Raw genomic sequence first — 23,052 nt, 5'->3', positions numbered from 1 at the left:
ACAGAAGTGGTAGTGCTCCGGCAGGGACGCGCTGTCAGGCCCCGGAGTCATCCATCATTTATGTAACGCACTGATAGAACAGGCCACAAACAGGCTCAGGTAACACATAACAGAGACTTATCAGCAGCAGTGTTGGCAGTTTAACGTGCTGTGTGTCAAAGTAAAATTAAATTTAATCTTTACGCTGCTTTTATGCGAATATATGAGCTCATTGTGATTCCAGACGCAGCCCCAGTATAATCTGATATTAGCAAATAATGATAATATAACAAATTATTATTTAATTTTTCATTTCTTTCCCGAGCATGAATGACACCACAAGAATTTCCCATTATACATCAAAAAGCGTTTATTTTTTTTATGTACAATTTTTCTAAACAAAAATATTGCACACAATATCCAGATGTGCACTGAACACAAGTGAACAACAATAAATAACATGGAACATCTGTACAAATTTTTAAGTGTCGATGGCACAGCTGAAGACAAGTCTATAGACTATTATAGAACAACTACACCACAGAATGTACAGTGAAGGGCGAAGCCTCCTTTCTTTTTAATGGCATGAGGGGAATAACAATAAGAAAACTCAGTAGGCCTATGGTCATGAGGTAACAACATTGTCCAAACTAAAACAAACACTACAAATTATTTACATTTTGGCGGATTTTTGCATAGTCCCCTAAATAAAGAACACGAGCACAAGGACAAACAGAGGAGGACCTGATTTTAAATCTAATGCAGACATTATTACCGTGCAGATACTTGAAGTTCTATCACTCTACACGTCTCTAACATGGGGTGGTTTTGCAGCACTTTATCTACAAAGAAATAATACATTTATTCATTGATTTATTTATTTATTGAGCATACAATATGTGTCCTTTTTTAGCTCTTTTTCTCCGCCTGCTCCTCCTCCTCGGGTGTCTTTGAGGGGTTGAGGAGTTTGTTCTCCTTTTTCCACTTCATCCTGCGGTTCTGAAACCAGATTTTGATCTGTCTCTCCGTCAGACACAGCGCGTGGGAGATCTCTATCCGGCGCCTCCTGGTCAGGTAGCGGTTGAAGTGGAACTCCTTCTCCAGCTCCAGAGTCTGGTAGCGGGTGTAGGTCTGTCGGCCCCTGCGGCCACTGCTGCCGAATGGGCCTGGAACAAGAAAAAAAATGAATTAAATCATTTAATATTTAAAGTCTTGAAGCTCGAGTGAATTTTCCAAAGTGTGGGAGAGAAATCTACCTGAAACTGCACTCAAAATCTGTAGTGGTGTATCTGAAAAAATACAGTAAAGTGGCACTTTAGTGTAATGCAACTCTAAATCACATATTCGACATGTATAATATAATATTTAGGTGTATAGAAAGTGATAGATAATGATATATATATATATATATAGCTTTATGCTTTTGGGTGTATTTCTCTCTTCTCTCTTTTACCACAACTTATATTATTTTTCAAACGTATTCATGACTTAATTCTCCAATCATGTTTCTTTATGGTGTCTTTCATGACGCCTTATAATATAAATAATCACTCTGCATATTTAATTAAAAACAACTGCAAATAATGGAATACAATTGTAGCCTATATGAACTGTGTGGTGCGTAAAAGGACATAATCTTCTTTCTAATAACAGTATATAGTTCTTTAACATCAGGCATGTAGAGTCAGAGTTAGATAGCGCAATGTCTTCTTTATTTATTATTAAATATATTTACAGTGAGTTAATTATTGTTGTTGCTTTTTACACTATTGGAAGTGTTTGTGTGTGATATTTCTGGGGAAAAAGGCCCAGTCTGAAGAAGATCCTATGTGACTGTCAAAGTTTGTAAGCTCGGATGATGTAGGCCCAGTCTCTATGTGGCTGCGTGTGTGCGTGCACGTGTGGCCGTGCATGTAGCCTATGTGTGATGGTGATGGTGATGTGGTCGTCAAAAAAAGCCCAGAAGGCACACGAAGACGCGCGCACTGTCAATACAATCACAAATTCCCATTTTGAAAACCACCTCATCTGCACTCCTTGTACTTTTTATTCTCTGTGTAAAGTGTGGAGCTGCTTAAACACGCGTGTGAATGGGGAGTGTGACAGGAAACTGTCACTTCATGCGCTCCTTTTTAGCTCCAGGGCTGCGTAACAACAACAGCAGAGTTAAAGCGTGTACTCACCGGCGGAGCAGGCGTTCATCCTCTGCATCCACGGGTAGATGAGTGTGGAGGACTTGTCGTCGATGCTGCTGCTCATACTGACAGCCTGCTCCGGACATTCAGATTTGCGCTGCTGGTGCTCCTGCGTGACGAACAGCGGCTGGTCGTCGCGGCTCGAGAAAGCGCACGAGCCATCCGCGTCCTTGTAGAAAGTCCCGACCGGATTGTAGTCGCAGGTGGCTCCGCCGCTGGCCCGGCCGTAGATGGCCGCGGCCGCTGCGCCCGTCTGTTGGTAGTAGGACGCCGGGTAAACCTTCTCCTGCATGTTGGCTGCTCCATATGTGGCCGCGTTGGAGTAGTGTCTTAACGGATCAGTGTATCCCGAGGAATATAGCGGTATCTGGCCCAGGAGAGAGTCCTGTCCTCCCGGTAGAGACACGGGAAAAGTTGAGTTAACAAAATAGGAACTCATTGGGTGGACAACGGGGTGTATATACTCCGGAGGAATATGATTTGTTGTCTTTTATAGTCCAAGTGGTTTTGCCATTACTTTATCGGAGATTTGGTTTTTGCTGAGAGGGGGGGTTGTGAGGTGCCACTGAATACAGAGGGGAAGTGTACCATCTGATCAACCGCTGGCCAATCACCGCCGCCTGCGCTTACACTATTGCACCCATGGGGGGCTCTTGTTGCGCGCAGGAGTCCCCCGGTGTGTCCAAATGAAGCGCTCGAGTATGTCTGTCTTTACGCACGCTCGCTTACGCACTCACAGAGATGCTGCGACTCAGAGACATATATACATACACTTAAAAACACACACAACATATATGAAATAACATGTATATAAGCAGCTCAGGAAAAAAAGGCTCCACACCCATGCACAAACTATCCCTCCACCCCCCCCCCCCCGCTCTCTCACTCTTTCTTTCTTTCTCTCGCTCTCTCTCTTACACAAACACACACGCAGACACTGCATGAAGAAAAGAAAATCATGCCAAACATTTTGCGCATTCCTTCCATTTACGCGCAAATCATCACCTCGTGTGTCTCCTCCTTTGCCTCGACTAAACCTCACTCCCATCATCTTCCTCCTAAACCAGCTGCTGTGTAAATAATAACTAACAAAACGCACGAATAAAACGCCACGTCAGTGAACACAGTTGCCACAAACGTGTTCATCAGTTCACGTCTATAATAAGTGCAAGTGCAGAGGCTCCTGCGTCAATAATGTTGATCTTTTGTACTCTTTTGAAATAAAAGGTGCGAGCTGCTCGTCCTGCATGGCTCCTGATTCAGCACCAAGGAGAAGACATGCGAGAGGCACACACACACACTCACACTCTCCATCATCATCATCATCATCATCGTTACCATCCTCACCTGCAGTGTGATCAAGTAGACACTAGTTTCAGAAAAACATGTGTAAGTATAAATGTCTGTATTTAGTTTTGATAAAATCTGATTAATTGATTATTATAATTGATTATTGACGTCAAAATGACGTTTATTAAGCAATATTAATGACTCCCAAGTGTAGCGCGAGTAAAGTCCCACTTTTTTCAGGTTATTCAATTATTCTTGTTTATTTTAGTGCAAAAAACTTTGGGAGCTTAGTAAATAACCTGTTTTGATTTATATTTAACATATTTAGAATTCTGTTTACTTTTTATAAACGGAAAATAGCTTTCCTGTTTGGAAAAGTTACCCTGTTAAATTAAATGTTGAATTTAAGAACGAAATAATGCACAAAGCAATCTGATTCTTAAACGTATGATGTTGCTTTGAATTAAAAAAGAAAGGCTCATACAGAAATTAATAAACCTGATTTCATCTTTGAATTTTCTTTAAATGTAATGCATTTAAAAAAAATCTATTTCGAAAATATCACTAAGTATTATTTTAAAATCATATGTTTTTTTGCTCGTTCGTTTTGTGGCTTTGATAGAAAAAACCGCCGCAAAACCACAACCACCAGGCCGCAGCCTTTGCAGCGTCACCACAGCTGCTTTTACACGAAGAAATTATATATGAACTGATCAAACTACTGTTTAGTTTCATTATTAATCAAATTATTATTCAATAATTATATTAAACAAGTGTTTTATGTGCCACTCGTAGGCGACTATGAACCTGAATCAACAGACAAAACAAAATAGGAGCCAGAAATGTTGAAACAAACGTGTTATGTGGGAATCAGTTGTTCCTCTAATTTATATAGAAAGCAACTATAATAGAGCAAAAATGAAATAAAATACAATAATATTAATAAAAACGGAAAATATGCATGTGCACACAGCGCCGCGCGCAACAACCTACAGGATCCTTTCACATTTCTTTCAGAATAAAACAAATCAAAATAGGAATAATGTAAAATCAACCTTTAAGACAGAGTAAAACAACTGTCATTAATATAAAATACCATGTGTATCCAATCAAACGCTTCTGAGCGGCTGCAGCTCAGGCCTTTGTATGACCATCATCGCCATCATCAAAGCGGAGCATGTGTGGCCTGCAGCCCAAAAGCAGTCACCGTCAAAACACGCAGTTATTTTCACATTTACAGGCCGCAGACTCACTGTGAACGTGTCTGTTTTCTCTCTTAACCACAGGTCAAACACTGCGGTTTTGTCGCAGACGCTTAAAAGGCGCTGCAGCTTCTACGGGGTTAAACGGAGGCAGAGCAGCTGCTTGGAACAGCTCCCACAACACATGAGAGGAAGAAGGAAAAAAACAAAAAGGATGGTTTGGACTGGATCATTAACATTTTTTTAGACTAATCATCTCATTCCCTCTTGTGTAAACATCAGGCCTACAGTGACAGTTCAGGCACAACAGAGCTGCAGCGGCGCACTTGTGCGCTCAGTTAATCGCTGGTCGACTGGAAACATGGTGCCCTTACCTTTGTTGATAATCCATCATGTTCCAGTGTGGCTGCCACTCCGCGCAAACTCCTTCTCAGCCGCTTTCTCCCACACATTTCCCCACTTTGCTCAAGTGATTTCATGAAAGTAATCCCAATGCTGCATCATCCAGGAGCAGGAGGGAGCTCATGCGCCCCCTTCTCCAATTTTCACCGACATATACCAACACAAGTGCGGGCACACATGGACATGGCGGACAAACACGGTGAGGCGTCGCGCAATAATCAGGCTCCATCGCCCACTTTTTCTTTTTTGGAGAATCACGTGTATACATACGCACAGTGGATCCGCATCCACAACCACAACACCGACACACGCGTGTTGCATTTACAAAGAGCCCAAGGAAGGGGAAAAAAGGGTTGTGTTACGAGTGTTAAGTGAATGAGCAGTGGAAAACAGCAGCTGCAATATAACCTCATGGGAAATAAGTTCCCATTCCTGCTGTCCACATGACCGCCAGCGACCAATCCTGGAGCCAGGCGAGTCGTAAACTTCCATGGCAAAGTTGTAAATTTTCATAAACAGCAGCCGTTTTTGTGCTTAAGACATTCTTTCTCATCGCCATCTTTTATTTGTCCTCCAGCGTTTGAGATGTTTATGTGCGACGCTGCGTGTGAGAGGATTTTTTTGATTATTGTGCTGCTGGATGATGACGATGGTGATGATGACGCGCACTTGGTCGTGATCCATGCAAACTCTGGTTTTAGGTGATTTTTAAAGGTCTGTACACCTGATTGTTCTCTGATTTAACTGATATGGAAACCGATTTTCTTTAAATATTTCAAGCCTAAACTCGTCCCCCCCCCCCCCCACACACACACACACACTTTGGCTCACATTCAAAAATAATCAACAAACATTTACGCACAAAAAGATTTGGTTTGTTTTGGTGCAGAAATAATGTTTTCAGGACAAAAGATTCTCCAATCTTCTGGCAAAACCTGAGGGGTAGTTTAAGGTCACAAGCAACTTTTCTACTGGACAAAATTAAAACTTTAAAGAGTCTTAAAGTGAAGCGGAATCAATTGTTCGTTCACACTCAAATATTTCTTTAAACCTTTTCCTCCACGAAACCAATTCTTTAGGCGCGTTTCCGTTTTGTCTTTGTTTAAAAAAAGGTCCCTTTCACTTCGTCATTTCCACCACCGACATTTACAGACGCAATAAAACCATAAATTCCTGAAATGCAACACATGCCTCATCAGGAGCTTTGCTTTTAAGTGACACAAACTCATACCATTATTGCCTTGTGTATATTTTAGATTTTTTTAAAACTAAAAAAGAAAGAAAGAAAGAAAACATTATTCCTCCTCCATAGGCCAATATTTTAAAACTGATATAATCGAATGATCAGTGAAGGCCTGAAGCATACACTGTCCATCTGCACCAGAGGCCTTCAGTTAATACAGTTTAGATAATTGAAGTTATTTCTATTAATATCAGTGGATGAACTTGAATTCTACTCGAGTCTGGAAGCTTCATTCGAAAGTGAAATTTACAGATTTTAACATGTGGTTCCTGATTTGTCTCACTAATAATAATAATCATATTTTTTATCCATTTTTACAATTTTAGATTCTAATTATTATTCTGGGATTGTAAAAAATAATATTTTCTAAATGTGTATAGTTTCTGTTATATTTCCCACACCATAAACCCTGATATACAACCTTATTGTTGAAGGGAATGTCCCGTCAGATGGTTTATAGTTTCAAAGTTGTTTTTCTCCTTGGTTTCTTTTTGTTTTCAGTCTGCGATGCAAACAAAGAAACCGGACAAAGAGATGCTGTAAAACTTTATGGCTTTTTTTTTTTTTTTTTTTTTAAATCTTACTCAAAGAAACGGTGAAACGGGAGCATCATTATTTTGAAACATAAATGTACTACTTACGAAATATCAGATATAAAGTTTTTTTTTTAGTTTAAAATGTATTTATTTTTTAATTTGAAATAATATATTAATTTAAAATAAAATATACTGCAATTGTGTTTACAGATTGAAAAAAGCAATTTTTCTTGATCATAAGTGCAAATAATGGTTATTTTTTAATACTTAACAGCACAAAAATGAATAAAAGTCTCAATGTTAATTGGTGACACTATGAATTAAAGGATGAGTGAGTAAAATTTAGCAGAATGTGTTGTGAAGTTGCAGCTGAATATCCCTCACCTCACCCTTTCCTTCAATGGGAAAAAAACATTCAGTTAACTTCAAAAACTCAAAACATGTTAAGTTTGTCCATTGTGGGCTATTGTAAAAAAAAATGGTGGTCCAAAATGGCAGCCTCATTCAGGAGTAATGAAAAACAAAATTTGATACAATCAAGTGATGAAAACAAATTAAAAAATAAGCCAAAGCCGAATAAAAAATAACTTCACCTTACCTTACATTACCTTTAAAATATAATTTAGGCGACAAAAAAACCAGTAAGCATTGAGATTTAGATTTTATTTTTCAGATCTGGATTACACATTGTTAAATGAGGCCTGTCTGCTTTTTATTTTTGGCACTGCATGTCACATTTTCTTTGAGTTCATTCACCCTGAGAGCAGAAATGTTAGGCTGCAAGTATCTCAGCTGGTAGAAAATGGTAAAGATAGAGGAGGAAAAAAAAAGAAGGGCATCTGCTGTGTTGCAGGCTATATTCTGTACAGTGGTGAGCAGCTTAAACTGCAGGTGTCCACATATAAAAGATAAACATCGTATACACACATGAGAGTTTCTTCACAGGCACAGTGTATTTCTGTGTATGACCACAGTCCTGGTTTGTGCTCCTCAGTGTCCTTTACCGTGCTGCGAGCCTCTGCGGGAAGAGTTTCTGACGCTGTGAGAGAAACCAGGCCTCCTGGCCAGTGGGATTGGAGTGGAGACGACGAGCAGGCTCTGCAGGGCAGAGGGGTCGTGGGACACGTGGGTGTAGCGCCGGCCCCTGTTAGCGACGTGGATTTGGATGCCGGGACGGCACTGTTTCTTGGAGTAGGAGTTGCTCTGGCTGTCCTGCCTCGCAGTCAGGGAGCTGCTGACTGTGAGGTGAAGAGAGAGGGAGAACAGTCTGAATGAAAGCTCACTGTTAAAGTAAGAGTCACATGTGTGCTGCTGTGCAAAGGCTCATTTTGTTTTCCATCTTTTAATTATGTGTTTTAATAAGGTGGCTCTCTGGAAACTCTCCAGGGCTCCGTGGTATTCAATATTAAACTAATTTCTCACAACTCTTTTATTAGTGTTGCTCAGGTTTTCCTCTCGGTTAATAATCAAGGTGTTGTGAGAATGCCCAAATTAAAAGTGCTAACTAATTATGGAGGCTGAATTATGTTCATATTTAGTCATGGGAGCGTGTGATGGAAGGAGTTTAATATTTAAATTTAAGTCAGTGCCGTTTCATCACAACTTTAAATTACCAAAATTTAGATTAAAAAGATTATTAATGTCATTTTAAAACAGTTTTTCTGTTTGTTTTATTAAATATTTACAAAACATACGTACGAAGATTTAAATATTTTTTCCACAAAGACCTTACACAATTCCCCAAAATGCTTTTGAAAATCTGATTAAGCCCAAGAACAAACGAAAGGAATAAAAAAGGTAATATTTGAAGGTAATTCTAAGGACATTTCTGTGAAATCATAAGCGTGCATGAGTGCTGTTTACCTGGCCAGTACAGTCTCTGAGCGCTGATGGTCGCTCTGTTGTTGCTCACAGTCTCGTCCTCGTTCAGGCTCCTCTGGTCCATCGAGGGCCTGAGCAAACGCTGCTGAGTCATGAGGGAGCGGATGTGCTGCAATACAATAGTGATTTTATGACAACATACATGATAAATTCCATTTCATCAACGTTATTTTACTGCAATTGATCACTGATATGCTCAAAAAACACTGACTCAGAAACATGTAAAGTGTTTATACTTCATTCATATCTGGAAAAGTGCTAAATTTACAACGATGCATCTGGATTTATGTTTGAATATAATTTTTTTTTAACACACATTTTCAAACTTGAAACCAACAGTTTTAAGTTTAAAAATCCACACTAGTATGCACTGCTCCAGTTTAATTTGTTTGAAAATATTATTAATGCAATAATATAATAAACAACTATAACATTAGAGCTTTGATGAGTACTTAATCATTCAAAAGAAATTCATCTGCAACAAATTTGACACATTTTCTCAAGCAAAAATACAGAATATTCTATAAGTAGCTGTATTTTATTTACCCACACTGTTAGTGACATGAAAATTAAAGAGTACATTTAAATGTGGAAAGAAAAATGTAAAAAAAAAAAAGGAAATTGACAAATATTAAAAAACACTTTACACACTGTGTTAAGTGCGAAAGTGAAGTCGATCAATAAATTAGCAGATTATTTCAAAGAAATACAGTGAGTAAAAATATGGGTTTGTTTCATTGGATGGTTTTGTACCTTTTTATGAATCTGTTGTGAAATGTGAGTGTAGGGTTGCTGATGCTGCTGCTGAAGCTGAAGCTGAAGCTGCTGCTGAAGCTGCTTCTGCGTCCGATGGGAAAACTGTGTCAAAGGGTCCAAATGCAACTCGTGAAAAACCTTTTTCATAGAAAAACCTATTCATGTAAAGTCTCTGTATTACTTTAAACATTCCCTGATATCACCTGTCACCAGGTCTTACTTTGGTGTGCTGTCGTCTCTGCTGGTGGCTGTGGGTGTCCTGGGCTCCCTGCAGGACTCTCCCTCCCTCTGTTTGGCCCTGTAACAGCTGCTGGATCTGGTCCACCACCCCCAGGTCCTGTAGTAGTTTCTTCCTCTGGAGAAGCAGATGAACTCGCTCCTGCTCCTGCTCCTCCTCCTCCTCCTCCTCCTCCTCATCCTCCCCCTCCTCCTCCTCTTCTTGTACTTGTGCAGCTTCAGGATCGACCCACATACTGGACAGACGGAGCTGCTGAAAAGAAAAAAAACAAACAGAATGGCACTTGATTCAATTTGTGTTTATGGCTTTACTGTATATCCTTCTGCGAGTATGCATTTCCCACATATTAGCAATTACTGTCACCGAATAACACTGTTTGTTTTTTCAGCCTCGACAATAAAGCATCATCTGAAGGGAATATTATTCTGGCTAATGTAAAATGGGTAAATATATACGTAGACTACGACTCTAAAGGGGTCAGACAGACTATGAACCATTCATCACAGGGCAGAAGCTGTTTGACTCCCTCTTGTGGCTTCGTGTGGACACTACATCTCTAATGACAGCGCCTCACCAGCTGAGGGTCACAGCCAGAGTCTGGAATGGGGGTTTGTTTTGGTGCTCGTCGGGGTTTGGCTCGCTCCCCCGCCGTCTCCCCCTGCAAGTCTCTCCTGCGACTCGCCTTCAGGTCTTTCTCCTTCTGCTCCTGCTTCAGGAGCAACTCCTGCAGCTGAAGCCTAAACACAGAAATGCACAAAATGTATTTAGATAATTCACAACTCATTTTTTTTTGTTAAATCACACTCCCTTATAAAATTAAATATTTAAAAAGTTAGTCACATTTTTATTTACAACATTTAACACATGATTTCGACATAATGGGATATAAAAATACAAGTTTAATTAAAACGTTGACATTTCTTACAATACTATCTTTAACTATCTGTTCTTACAGCAGATTTAACGTATGGGGGTTAATGGGACACATGAATAAATACTTATATTGTCTTAAACCTATTATTTTTATTACATGCCTTTTTTTAAACTGCACATAAATGCTAAATACTCAACGCCTTTATACATAGATTTGTAGTAGATTATAGGATTATTTAATGAGATAATTTGCAAGAAACATTAAAAATTTGCAGTATTAAAATCTCTATATTTAGTCCCAGTCCCATAAAAACCTTTGCTGAATGTGATTATGGAAAAAAAGTATATAAAGTAAAAAGGTGACAAAATACTGTCAGTAAGAAAAAAACTATTTTTTTTAAATAAAAAAACCCACCCCAGAAGAATAAAAAATAGGTTGCTTCACAAAAATGATGAAAAATCTCATTTATAATAGAATAATTTTTAAATCAAAATTGCAATTAGCAAATCTGAAAGTTATACGTTCAATTCCAATAAAACAGTAAAAATCCTTATTCTTAAATTGACATAATTTCATGACAGTATAAGTTCATATTTTAATACCAATAACAATAATGTTTTAAATCAATAACACAATAAATATTCAACTGAGGCTTGACTTAAAAAATGATATCTCAAATCTCTATTTAAATCATTGCAATCAGATATTTCCACAATCATTCAGCCTTAATTTACAACAAATAGTATATGATATAATAAATGAAACATGACAAAGGATGTGCATCACTGACACTCTCATGTCCTCTCTTCTATACATTGACGTGTAAAGAAAGCGTGCTGCTGTTACCTGACACACTCCTCTCTGGCCTTGGATGCCGCAGTCTCCTGGAAGAGCGACCTGCTGTGTGTGAAGTACTTGTCGTATTTCTCTCCTCCCTCCCTGGGATAAATCCTCGTGAAGCCTCCCAGGTGTTCGGCCTGGTATCTCTCCATCTGTTCCACAGAGGCGGCCTGGCACTGTCGCAGCTCCTCTGACCTGGCGGACACAGTCAGTGAATGAGTAGATGAGTGCATGAATGACCTTGGTGAAAAAACCTTTGCTCCTGACAGCAGCACACCTGGCCTGCCTGGTGTGGTTTAGTTGCAGCCTCTCCTTCACCCTTCGTCTCTCCTCTTTGTTGATTTTGCGGCGGTCGCAGGCGCCCAGGTTGATGAGATTCAGGGTGTCGTACAGCAGGGCATCCTTCACCTCGCGGTCCAGCTGTGAGTCTGTGGTAAAACTAGGCGAGTGGTTCACCTGGACACACATTAAAAACGTCGGAATATCACTCAAAACTCACCCTTTTTTTTTTATTTTACATTAAATTAAGTAGCTTTTTACAAAATATATTATGAACAACTTGAAATTCCTTAAGAAAAAAAAGTGCAATTTCAACAATAGTATGCCTAAATTTACAATTTATCTGTATCTGTAACTGAAAAATATATATGTTTCACAAATTTATCCTGGGTGCCGTACGTTTGACACCCCCGCCTTAGTGTTTAGTACAGACCAGTGCTGCAAGTGTACCCTTGGTAAATTGCTGCCGTAATAATACACAACTCCTTATATGGACATCCTGGGGAAGTGTTTATGGGACACCTCTTCAGGCTTCACAAAATGCATTTTTTTGGTCTTGTTATTTGTTGTTGAGTCAAAGTTATGATTCATTTTAAATTGCATATTTAAAAAAAAATGAGCAGGAGTAGGGATAATTGTGCAAAAGTGACAAAATAGAATGTTTAACAATAATAATTAGATGAGTTCACACGATGCTGTTAAGTAGTCGATTTTTTCTGTATTTCACAGTGTAGTGGTGGTGTTTAGATCTGGTGTGTAGGCCTGTGCTGCACACAGGAAGTGATTTGGGAAGAACGGCAACACTGAGCGAGTTAAGCAAAATACAACAACACTACTACTACTACTCCTCCTCCTCTACTGCTCAGAAAAACCCTGTCGATAAACTTTTTCTTGACTCCGCCCGTCCCTGTGCTGCCGCTGTATACACACAAATGCTCCCTCACTCAGGTCTGATAGTATTGCTTGGCAGAGCCTGGTTTCAGATGGAGAACGCAGCATATAAACGACGTTATGCATCATCTCTGCATGTGAAGACCAAACGGAGGCAGAGCAATGACATAAACAACTACAACAAAAAAGTTACACGCTGCAGCTTTATGCTTTTCAAAGATGCCAAAAGATTTCATTTAAAGGAAAGATGAGTGTAAAATAATGTATAAGGTAGCGATACCGTTTCCATTTGATGGGATGATGCAGCCATAAAAACATCTGAGGTCTGCTCCTTAATATTTAACTCAGTGTAAACATCATAAAGCTTCCATAAAGAGCTGGAACGAGCGGAGCAAAACGAGGAGTGTGAAACGAGCAGGTTATGAGGGGGAAAATGTTACTACTTGATAAATTTTACACTCATACTTTTCTGTCATTTTTATACGTGAAGGTCCAGAGTATCAACATTTTGTAGATTTTATTGGGCAGAGATTGACTGCACTACATATAAGTGTGTAATTGCTTTAAAATTAAAAAAATCGTTTTCTTTGCTTATAATATACACAGCATCAATAAAATGGACATAGTTTTCCAGTTTGAGAGGTGGAGCAAAGGAAAAAGGATGGAAGTAGATAGTTAGCCACCAGGGGGCGACTCCTCTGCTGGTTGCAAAAAGAACCCATTTGAATGAAAGAATATGGGAAAATTTGCCTGCTTCTCACTGGATTTATAACGTCAGAAAAAACACTTTCCTATGACGATAATTGCCTCAATCTCTATTTTCAGGTCTTCTGCAGTGGAGCATGATGTCAATTCTGTAAATGATGTTCCCATTTAGAGGAAAACAGACGAAAATAGAACACTTGGTATCAGGTGATGTCAGTGAACTTCCAGTTTGAAAATCTTTATTTTACAACTGAAAGACTACGTCCATTTTTGTATATAGTCTGTTGTATATGACTGAGCCGTAGCCTTTTATATGCACTAAAGCTATGGTTCTCACACTGTGGTACGTGCACCACCAGTGGAACACGAGCTTCCTCTGGTGGTACTTGGAGGAAAATGGAGCCGAGGAATTTTTTAATAATAATAAATAATTAGAGTCACAGACAAACCAGCTTACCAGAGTGTGTGTTTTACATTTTGAAGGATACAGTGCAAAAAAACTAAAGTGTTTAAAGATGTTCTCTCACCTCCAGCACCCAGGGTCTGAGGCGGTGATCCAGCAGCATGTCGAAGCCCAGGATCTCGAAGCAGGCGCTGCCAGTGGTGTGGTTGGGAAAGCACGTGTGGTAATTATGCTTAAGGATGGGATGAGCGGAGATCAGAGTCTTGATGATCATGTCCTCAATGTCGCCCCACATCTTCTTTGTGTTGCACCTGATGGAGTCCAGGTACTTGTTAAGGGTGGACAGTTTTCTACAGGAGAGAACAAGGAGTCACTTGAAGACAAAATGCGATATTTTAGGAGTTTAGAGATGTAAAAGAATTTGGTTATAGGATATTTTTACCGTTTGCTGCCAGTATCCTTGTCACGGACAAAGTTTTCACTGTGCTTGTTGATGGAGTAGTTGGTGAGATGCATGCACACGTCGTCCTTAAATAAGAAACGCAAGGAGAGACAGTGTCACAGACATGGTTTACACACTTTAAATGTCAGGATTTTAAATTGCATTGGCCTTTTGAATTTTAATTAAAAATACAAAACCATATGAGCTGCTACAATTATCTGACAAATTCATGTATCAATGAAAAGAAAATTTAAAAGAATCAGGTCTATTACTAAAGCCTCTTTGTTCAATTAACTGCATGTTAAAACAGTGTATTAACAATTTAAAATGAAGAAAATGTTATTGTAGTTGTACATGAACACCAGACTTTGCGTGGTTAAATTTGAAAATGTTAAAAATGGAAAATATGTACAGGCATTCTTCCAACTCTCTCCTCTCTGGTGATAAAGACGCTGATTCTCCGGCTTCCTGCAACAGTGCGAGTGAAATTACCGTAATAACCACGCGTTGACTTTGACTTGCAACTTCTCAGCTTTCAGAAACCAATTGCGATAGCACAAACCGTCACGTAATTACGGTAATGCAAAGTGCGCTTGTGCAAAAGTGATACTCGGCAACTGTGATAGGCTCGGTGTTGTGCGCCTTGTTTAAAAAATTGGGACATGTCTCACCACATTGCCGTGTGTCGGTTCGTTGTACTGTGTGGTGCAGAAGCGAGCCAGTCCCTCCTTGTACACGAAGATGCTGAACGGGTCGCACGACGTCACCAGCACGTAAATACGCAAGTCAAACTTGTACCCGTCGATTAAAAAAGGCTGGAGAACCAAAACAAAACAACACACATTTAAAACATCAAGCTTGGCGTCTGTTTTTTGAGCAACCGCGTGCTGTTCGACAGACCCTCCCTCACCTTGGAGAGGTAAACCTGGCAGATCATATGTTCTCCGGGGGGAATGTCTCTGTTGGATCTGGTGATGAAGATTCCTTTGCCTTGGCAACCCGTGTCCGGCTTACAGATGTACGTCTTGTTCTTTTTGGCCCTGGTGTACGCTTGGAAATCATTGTAACTGCAATGTACAACGAGGATAAGGAGTAAGTGATAGTGAGACGTGCTGAGAAAAGGGAGCAAGAGTGAGACAACAGGCGCAAGACTGACTCTGCAGGGAGGCACCACGTTCTCGGGAAGATAGTGTAGTCTCTGGGGAAAAGCTTGCGCATGCGGTTCATGTTTCTTGCCAGGGAATCTTTGCGGCAGATCTCGCTCATCCCAGGAAAATGGTTGATTTTCTGCAAAAAAAATAAATAAAATGTAGATGGCAGTGTTAACGTTCACATATGAAGACTGCTCCATATTTTTATGAGTGGGACTGTGTGCAGCATAAAAGGGGATATTGTACACCAGGGTAAAATGGGTTTTAACTTGCTGAATAGTAACTGAATGACCCACTTAGACTGCAAAAATATTTTACAAATCAAAATACTGTGCCCTTAAAAGCATTAAATCTCTACAAAAATCAGGGTGAGGATATTGATGATCATTAGAAGACATCACGGGGTGAAAGAGGAGAGCGACCAGTCTTCCGTGATCCACCTCCAGGTGCAGCAATTGAATTACAAGACAATTATTTGACAGTGTTGAGTCCAAGTCCAATTAGCTCTTTATGATGATGACCGCAATGTGGCTGCGGGAAGTCGGAGTGAATTCAATCAAATACCTGGTAACGCTTCATGTCTTTAACGCGCTCCAGGGACACGGAGAAGTCGGTCCAAAACAGCGTCCACTCCTCACCGTCCGCCGCCTCTCTGAGGCCGTATCGACGAGCAGCTCGACGCACTGAGACAAAGCAGACATAAGACATTTTCTCTTTGTGTGTAGCTTCATCCCATCAGCTGTGGTTGTTATGAATAAAAGTAGGGAAGCATGTGTGCACAAGCATGCTGTCTTTTAACTTTTAAAGCTCAGTTTAGCTCACTATTTATACCCTAAAGTAGACTATCCTACATTTTCATGGCATTGTTATATATATTTTTACTTATTTTATATACTATTTGATATTTGTAATGTTGTCTATCTTGTGTTATTGTTTTACGCCACTGCCAAAGGCAAATTTCCATTTTATGTGAATTTAATATAATAGAGTAGTCTATTTTTATCCAGTTTTTTTTTTTGTAATTTTTCTTGGTAATATTGGTATATCAATGCTTTAGTATTGTTAGAAAATACTAATGGTTGTATTGCCTTGTACGTTTTTGCTTGTGTATGAGTGCGGGTGCAAAATGTTGCTGCTGTCGGGGCCGATCGAAGAGATATTGATTGACGATAAATCATACCATGAATAAATTATATAGATTTACTGCACACGACATGGGCAGAGATATGTGGACACACAGCACTGACTCCTCTGATTTCAGACTCTCCAAAAAAAGGCTTTGGACGCACACAGCGCAGGGATTTACTCCCTCTCAGCCGCGAGAACATTAGTGAGCTGGTGTTGAGTGATAAGCTGGGGCTGACGCGCCGTGTTTCACTTGATCTCAAATGTATTAGGTGAGGTTCGGGTCACTGCTCTGTTTCTGCCACGTCAAAACCAACAGTTTGCACAACCCTAACATAACAGAGAAGACAATTCAATGCACGTGTTCCAATAGCAACACGTTTATTTTCCTCTGTCTTTCTCTTGAACAGCATGTTCACTTAGAGCTGCAGAATCAATGGAAAATAGCTGAAACACTGAAATAAATTCCTATCTCTAACATCGCTTATCGTAATAGGGAATTGAAGGTGTGCGGACGCCAATGTTAAAGTTTTTCAAAATAAATGCAGCCGCTACCATTACTCTAAACATGTAATAATAATGATACTAATTCATAGAACACTGAGAAGACGAGAGAAAACTCAATGTAACGTTGCTCGTATTCACATAAAATCGCCATATTTGTGAACAAAATGAGTTGTGCGTGATTAAGTGGGATGGTGAAGATAAGGAAAACAACAAAGTAGGATGTGTGGAAAAAAAATAGCAGTTGTTTTGAATCAAATAACCTTATTCTGAAATACTTGCGAGTTAAAGTTATCTGGAAATGTAGGTTAACTGGATGAAATATAGCAGGTTTTAAACAGCTAACTATCACAGTGCAGGTTGTTTAATATCCCCATGCTTTGTGAGGTTATGCCTCTCTGTCTTGTGCCTCAAGCTCTCTTTTAAAGGGCATGTATTAGTTTTGGGACAGTATACGATATTATTGTTCATCATGATAAAAAGTACTTAGAGTAAGTTCATCGGTCCGTATCATGTTGAAAAATGTGGATCAGTGTTTTTCAAACGTAAAAAAAACCGACAAGGTTCTCAAACGTTGTTTGATTAATTTTTCATGATTTCTTTGTTTTATGGAGCAAAGAAACCAGATTTAAGAATAGCATTTAAGAAAACGTGTTTTAATTGTTTAAAAAACACTCAAACCCATGAATCGATTAATTTCGTAATCGATTAGAAAATCGAGTAATTGTTTCAGGCCCAACAAATATGTATCCTATCTGCGATGTTTCTGATCAACGTAAGTGGACATGGAAGGATACACATTTTTAAGTTTAAGAATCTAAATCTAAATCAACGCAATAGTATCATTAATCGCAATAATTTTGGTAAGGATAATCGTGGTGGGAAATCGTTTATACAGAACAGCAGTACTAGAACAGCCCTCTCACTTCATTTATTATGAAGTTATTAATCAAAGCAGAACATATCCTGCTTACTGTACCTTTAATATGGCATATTTTTATATATTCTTTTTATCCATCTTCCTGTTGCACAATTTGGAACTTCTGTTTTGAAAAGTGTTGGCTTGGTTAGTCATTTTATTTGACTGTTGTAAATGGGAATATTGCCATGGTGATAAAGTAAGGCTATACCTAAAGCGGTGTTTATCCATATACTTTTGGCCACATGGTGTACACTTACTACTTGAGCTTATCCTACATGATTACAGATGTCTGTCAAATGCTAAATCAGCGGAAACGATCATAGAAGCGTCTCAAACGTACCACTATCATATTTGCAGTTGGTCATGTTGATCCACAGTCATCTGGAAGAGAAGAGAGACGAGGAGAGGGACAGACATCTGCTTTGCTGGGAGGTCTCACAGATGCCTCATTACACTCATCTTCCCCTTTTTTCCCCCCCAAAAGATGAGGACAAAATGTGAAAACTAAAAACTTAAGAACCTCAAGGACAAGTTATAAAAATCATGGCTGTCAGGGCGTCCAGCTGTTAAAATACCTGCGATGGGAAAACAACTGTGGGAAGAATAAATGAAGGAGATCCTTAAATACCTCTTTTTGCATTTTCTCCTCCTCTTCTTGATGGCGGGTGGCGGGATGCGGCGGGCATGTTCTTCCATTTGATTTTCATCCACATCGTCCTCTCCCTGCTGCTCGCATTTAAGTACATCACTGTTTCTGTCATGGCTGTCCACAGGTACACCCATCCTGGAGAAACACAAGCATATATGCACAGTGTATTATAACTATGTGACTGTAAACAAGTAAACAAAAATCATGCTGGGTAATTGTTACACACACACACACTCATAGTTTGGTGTTTTTTTAATGGGACTCGCTGCACGGCGTCATAATGAAATCCAATCAAACAGAACAAAGTACATGGTGTAAGTGCGGGCATGGAATCATGTTTCCGTTTCCATTGCTCTCATCAGGTGAGTGCTCTGTCTGTCAGCACGTTGTTCCCTCACTGGCATTCAAGGGTTATCGTGGCAGGACGGATACAGAGGGTAACACTGCAACAATAGCCCGGTAAAGGAATCCTCGCACTGATGCACAAGAACAAGTGAATGCCTTTTACTTACTTCCAACAGCTTCTCATAAAAAAAAAAACAATACCAAAAGCAGAGGCAGTGAGGTAAACAATCTACTGATGGGACAAACAAATATCAGTGCCACCTAAACAGCTGGAAAGGTTCTGCCAAATAATGTTAAAATGTAGTCACCGCCACCTACAGTTTATTCTTTACAGCTCATCCTCATTTCCTTTTGTCGATTGTGCACACTCAAACTCAGCCAGGCTGCATTCTGCGCGGCAGGTGTTCCATGTCCACAATACGCTCACACTTAAACATGAGGTAAAACCTTTGCGTGAATGCTGAGTAATTACGCCGTCGCCTTTGATCTTTGAGTGTGCCACCCATTACCAACGGAAACGCTGCCTATGATCTGCACGCTCTAATCTACATTTGCTGACTCAGCATTCCCAACTATTTAATACTAAATTAGTCGGAAGTGACATTTCACAAACTTCCCGAGACAGTACGTCAAGCTGCAGTGCGTAACTTTTGGTGATTTTGTGATTGAAAAATCTGCCTCAATTTGTTTTTTTGTGAACAGAAACGACAAAAAACGTGAAGCAATACTATCAGACCTGACTGAGGGAGCATTTTTGTGTAGTTACAGAATCGATCAGCGAGTAAATGTGGCAGAGGGATCATTTTGAAAAAAAACCCACCTTTGCTATTACAATAATGTGGATGCAGTCTTCAATCAGCAGACAAATGTGTGTGAGATGTACTCGTACTGTATAATATTATTTATTGTGCATCATTTCAATTTTAAGAATTACTGCTTCTCCTTCGTTGAGCCTAACATATGCAATGGTTATTTTACGGACATTTACTCCCCAAACCTGTCTGTACATGACAACCGCAGTGTTTTTATTTGTATTTTTCAAACCAAACATTTAGTTTAGGTTAATCGTCAATTCTAGAAATAGAATCTATTTGATTAAGTTCATAATTTTTTCAGAATAAAACTTGTGAACTCACATTTTTTTTTGTGCAGATAAGCAAATAATTTAAGATCAGATTTGCTAAATCATCTGCCGGGCCATGATGCTGATGCTGGTGGGCCAGTTTTGGCCCACGGGCCACCAATTGCTGACCACTGCTTTACAGCATTTACACAGTCAAACTGCTGAACGAAGACTCCTTTGTGTTTTCAGTCAATTACTTCCTGTGTGCAGCTTCGGACGCGAGGAGGGATATCCCAGGTACACTGTGGGAGGTTACGGTGCTAGGTAACTGTATTTTGATCCAGTGATCTGGATAATCCTGACCCTGGACCGTGAGCTTCACACTGGGTTGAGACGCCCCTCTGACCTCAGCGCGTATCCTGTTACAGCACTGCCGAGGATTTCTCCAAGGTTCTTCATCAGAGTCAACAACAACAGCAACAACAATAACAGCAGTATGTGGTTAACGACTCCTCAGATAACAATGGTTTAATCCAGTTCAACTGTTAAATGATATTTCCTTACCTGTAAAGACATAACTACAGCACTGAACACTTCCGTAAATTGTCTGTTTCGAGGGGATTTTTCCTCTATTGAATGATCTGTTTTTAAGTGTCACTTTGAATGAATGTGTCTGTAAGAAATTATACCAAATACCAAATGTATTCAAACTACACCCTTGTTTTTACAAGTAAGATGCACCTTTTAAAAGGCAGCCATGAAATCAACAGGCATTTCCAGTAATCTGCGGTGGTATGAGACAGAATTGATATGAAAAGTTTGACTTGTTCTCCTTGATAAGTGTTTATTAAAATCACAATCAGCTGATTTTCAGTCCTGGCCACTCAAAAGATGCCATAAACAACTTTGGGAGCTAAAACTACAGCAGTAGATGAAAAAAGTACATTTTCAGCACAAAATAAAACCAACAAAATCTCTGAAACATCCAGATTCATGATGGCATGGTCATTTTTAAGTCTGTGTACCTAAAGAATTAGTTTACGTCAAGGCTCACTAACATTATTTGACAAAGTGACCGTTACTCACCTGCATCCTTACCCCTACATTTGTGAGGATAAGTGGAGAGCAGATCAGGGCTTTGTTGTCCAGGAATCTTTATTGAAGTGCCTTTTAAGACGCCGTCACGAACCAAAGAGCCACATCTGCCTCGAAGGTCTTTTAAGAACACACACACACACACAGTGGATTAGTATCAGCACAAGGATGACTTACACACTCAAGCACTGGGCCTGCTGGTTGACCAGGATCTGGTGACCAATTAGAAACTGTGCAGACAAACACCCGATCCCTCGGGACATGTTGAGCAGAAAATGAGCAGAAGACCTCAGCAGGGAGCGAGCGCTGAGGGATAATCCCTGATATTTGTTCACTGAAATCGGAGCGGTGCCTTTCGGTGCCTCCGAGTTGTTGAATTTAAATCTGTGCTGAAAAGTGTGGCGACAGTTTGTGTGTGTGTGTGTGTGTGTGTGTGTGTGTGTGTGTGTGTGCGGTGTAAGTGAGCAGGCGGTATGTCCAGCATGAAATGGAGCAGCTTTAGCTTTGGACAGGAAAATTAAGAATTAAGAACACAAGAGTGGACAAAAGAGGACAGCGTACATCAGATGCCATGTCAGACAAACATGTTATCAGTCAGATATCTGATAATGTAGTGGAAGGGTCGCACAACAGCGGCTGCTTGATTAATGAACGAATCAACATTAATTAACCATAGGCCGTCATCCTACACTCGTCAACCTTTAGCTGTCATTGTGGCGCTTTAAAGATCACCTGCTAAGATTTCTCCACCGATGTCAATCATGTCATGTGCTTTTGCTGGTATTTAATTGATGAGTGTGTGTGAGACGTGTGTGTGTGTGACGTGGGCTACGTGAGCCTTCATACAATTACAGTGACAGGGAAATTATAATTTAATGTACTGTAGCAGTGGTGTGTTTTTCATATGGAGAGGTATTAAATAAAGGCAGGAGAAGATGTTTGCCTTAAAAAGATTTCCCCTTATGTGTAAATTGTTATTCCTGGTGGTTTGAGAAATATTCTGCTCTCCAAGATCAGGAATTGCCAGATTGTCTGATCGTTGTCATATTGTTGGATTATAAATAATGACGCATTAAAGTGTAGATCACGCTGTACTTTTAAGTCAAGCTTTAGTTTTCATTATTGATTATTTTGTTGTGTTTTACTGAGTTGCTTGATCCACAAAATGTCAGAAAATTTACCTCAGATTTGTGAACATTATTCTCTGTTATGTTTGTTCACTTTAAAACCACAATTATCTATAATCAATAATCTTCTTCTATAAAACATTTGTCGTGATAATTATCGAGGAGCAAAGAACAAAGAATAAATAAAATCACCACAAACAATCAGTTCATGAAATCACTCAAACCGATTAACAATTGTGTTTAATTTAGAAGTCGATTAATAATAAACTAATTGTACTAATTAATTGTTGCAGCCATAGCCAATAAAATGGTGGTCCAACAACCAATCTATGTCCCCAGTTCTACAAATGAAGCAAACGTTAAGCTAAAACTACTAGCACAGGCCTATATGTTGTATACTATAGGCGCCATGCTGTTGCCATGGTAACGAGATGCCTACTTCCCCCTTTAGCCACAAGTGCTAAGGCTTCACAGTCAACTTTAAACATGTAAAAAGGTCGTGAACAGGACTTTACCGTTTACAAAAAGCGAATCTTCTTGTTCGTGGTGAGCAACAACAGTACGCGGTCACGTCACTCTGTCCCAGACGCTGTTGTTGTTCGCGGGTCGATCGTGACGTTAGAGTGTGCTGAAGTCTCGCTTTGGGGCAAATGGGAGTAACTCATGTCAACACCCGGGATCCGTTCGTCCTTAGCCAATCATGAGCCGCAGCCTTGAAGGGTTCTCACACCTGATTGGTTGTTAGCTCACCGATGAGAAAAGATATACATGGATGAATCACAGGTGCACAGAAGGATAATGCGTTCCATTGTAAAACTGTGAATAATACAAAAGGTTATTTTAACAAAGATTTACTTGTGTTGATTTTTTTATTTCTATTATATACTGTGTATATATATATACATATATATATAT

The 23,052-nt window shown here is 39.6% G+C and overlaps 2 protein-coding genes and 1 long non-coding RNA gene across 7 annotated transcripts in view; 1 reads left to right on the top strand and 2 right to left on the bottom strand.

The window, feature by feature from the left end:
• LOC131448423 (uncharacterized) overlaps nt 1-10,557 on the top strand; it is a 34,432-nt gene extending 23,875 nt beyond the window's left edge. The window contains exons 7-10 of the long non-coding RNA XR_009234197.1: nt 3,402-3,563; nt 4,751-5,782; nt 7,842-8,137; nt 9,698-10,557. This is a non-coding gene — a long non-coding RNA (uncharacterized LOC131448423). The remainder of the gene's footprint in view (nt 1-3,401; nt 3,564-4,750; nt 5,783-7,841; nt 8,138-9,697) is intronic.
• On the bottom strand, nt 78-5,145 carry hoxb6b (homeobox B6b). Of its 4 annotated transcripts, XM_058620865.1 has the most exons (4): nt 5,041-5,145; nt 2,163-2,559; nt 1,236-1,268; nt 78-1,145 (listed from the first exon to the last, which is right to left on the bottom strand). In XM_058620865.1, exons 1-4 carry the CDS (start codon nt 5,143-5,145, stop codon nt 889-891), a joined length of 792 nt encoding a protein of 263 aa, XP_058476848.1. In that variant the 3' UTR covers nt 78-888. The 4 variants fall into 4 exon arrangements, with proteins under 4 accessions (XP_058476848.1, XP_058476849.1, XP_058476850.1 ...); XM_058620866.1 differs by lacking the exon at nt 1,236-1,268; XM_058620867.1 differs by lacking the exon at nt 5,041-5,145 and having other exon boundaries at nt 2,163-3,021.
• On the bottom strand, nt 7,496-22,950 carry ttll6 (tubulin tyrosine ligase-like family, member 6). 2 transcript variants are annotated; one of them, XM_058620851.1, is made up of 17 exons: nt 22,653-22,950; nt 21,002-21,130; nt 18,488-18,642; nt 18,199-18,237; nt 15,872-15,990; nt 15,313-15,443; nt 15,067-15,223; nt 14,828-14,971; nt 14,157-14,242; nt 13,839-14,064; nt 11,714-11,892; nt 11,443-11,631; nt 10,297-10,459; nt 9,705-9,974; nt 9,482-9,586; nt 8,711-8,837; nt 7,496-8,085 (listed from the first exon to the last, which is right to left on the bottom strand). In XM_058620851.1, exons 3-17 carry the CDS (start codon nt 18,639-18,641, stop codon nt 7,838-7,840), a joined length of 2,337 nt encoding a protein of 778 aa, XP_058476834.1. In that variant the 5' UTR covers nt 18,642; nt 21,002-21,130; nt 22,653-22,950; the 3' UTR covers nt 7,496-7,837. The 2 variants fall into 2 exon arrangements, with proteins under 2 accessions (XP_058476834.1, XP_058476836.1); XM_058620853.1 differs by lacking the exons at nt 21,002-21,130; nt 22,653-22,950 and adding an exon at nt 19,171-19,270 and having other exon boundaries at nt 18,199-18,239; nt 18,487-18,642.
• Between the last annotated feature and the right edge of the window lie 102 nt (nt 22,951-23,052).

This window comes from Solea solea, chromosome 21 (assembly GCF_958295425.1).
Source record: "Solea solea chromosome 21, fSolSol10.1, whole genome shotgun sequence".
NCBI lineage: Eukaryota > Metazoa > Chordata > Actinopteri > Pleuronectiformes > Soleidae > Solea > Solea solea.
The sequence above is the reverse complement of the archived record's forward strand: the minus strand, read 5'-3'. Positions and strand labels throughout refer to the sequence as shown.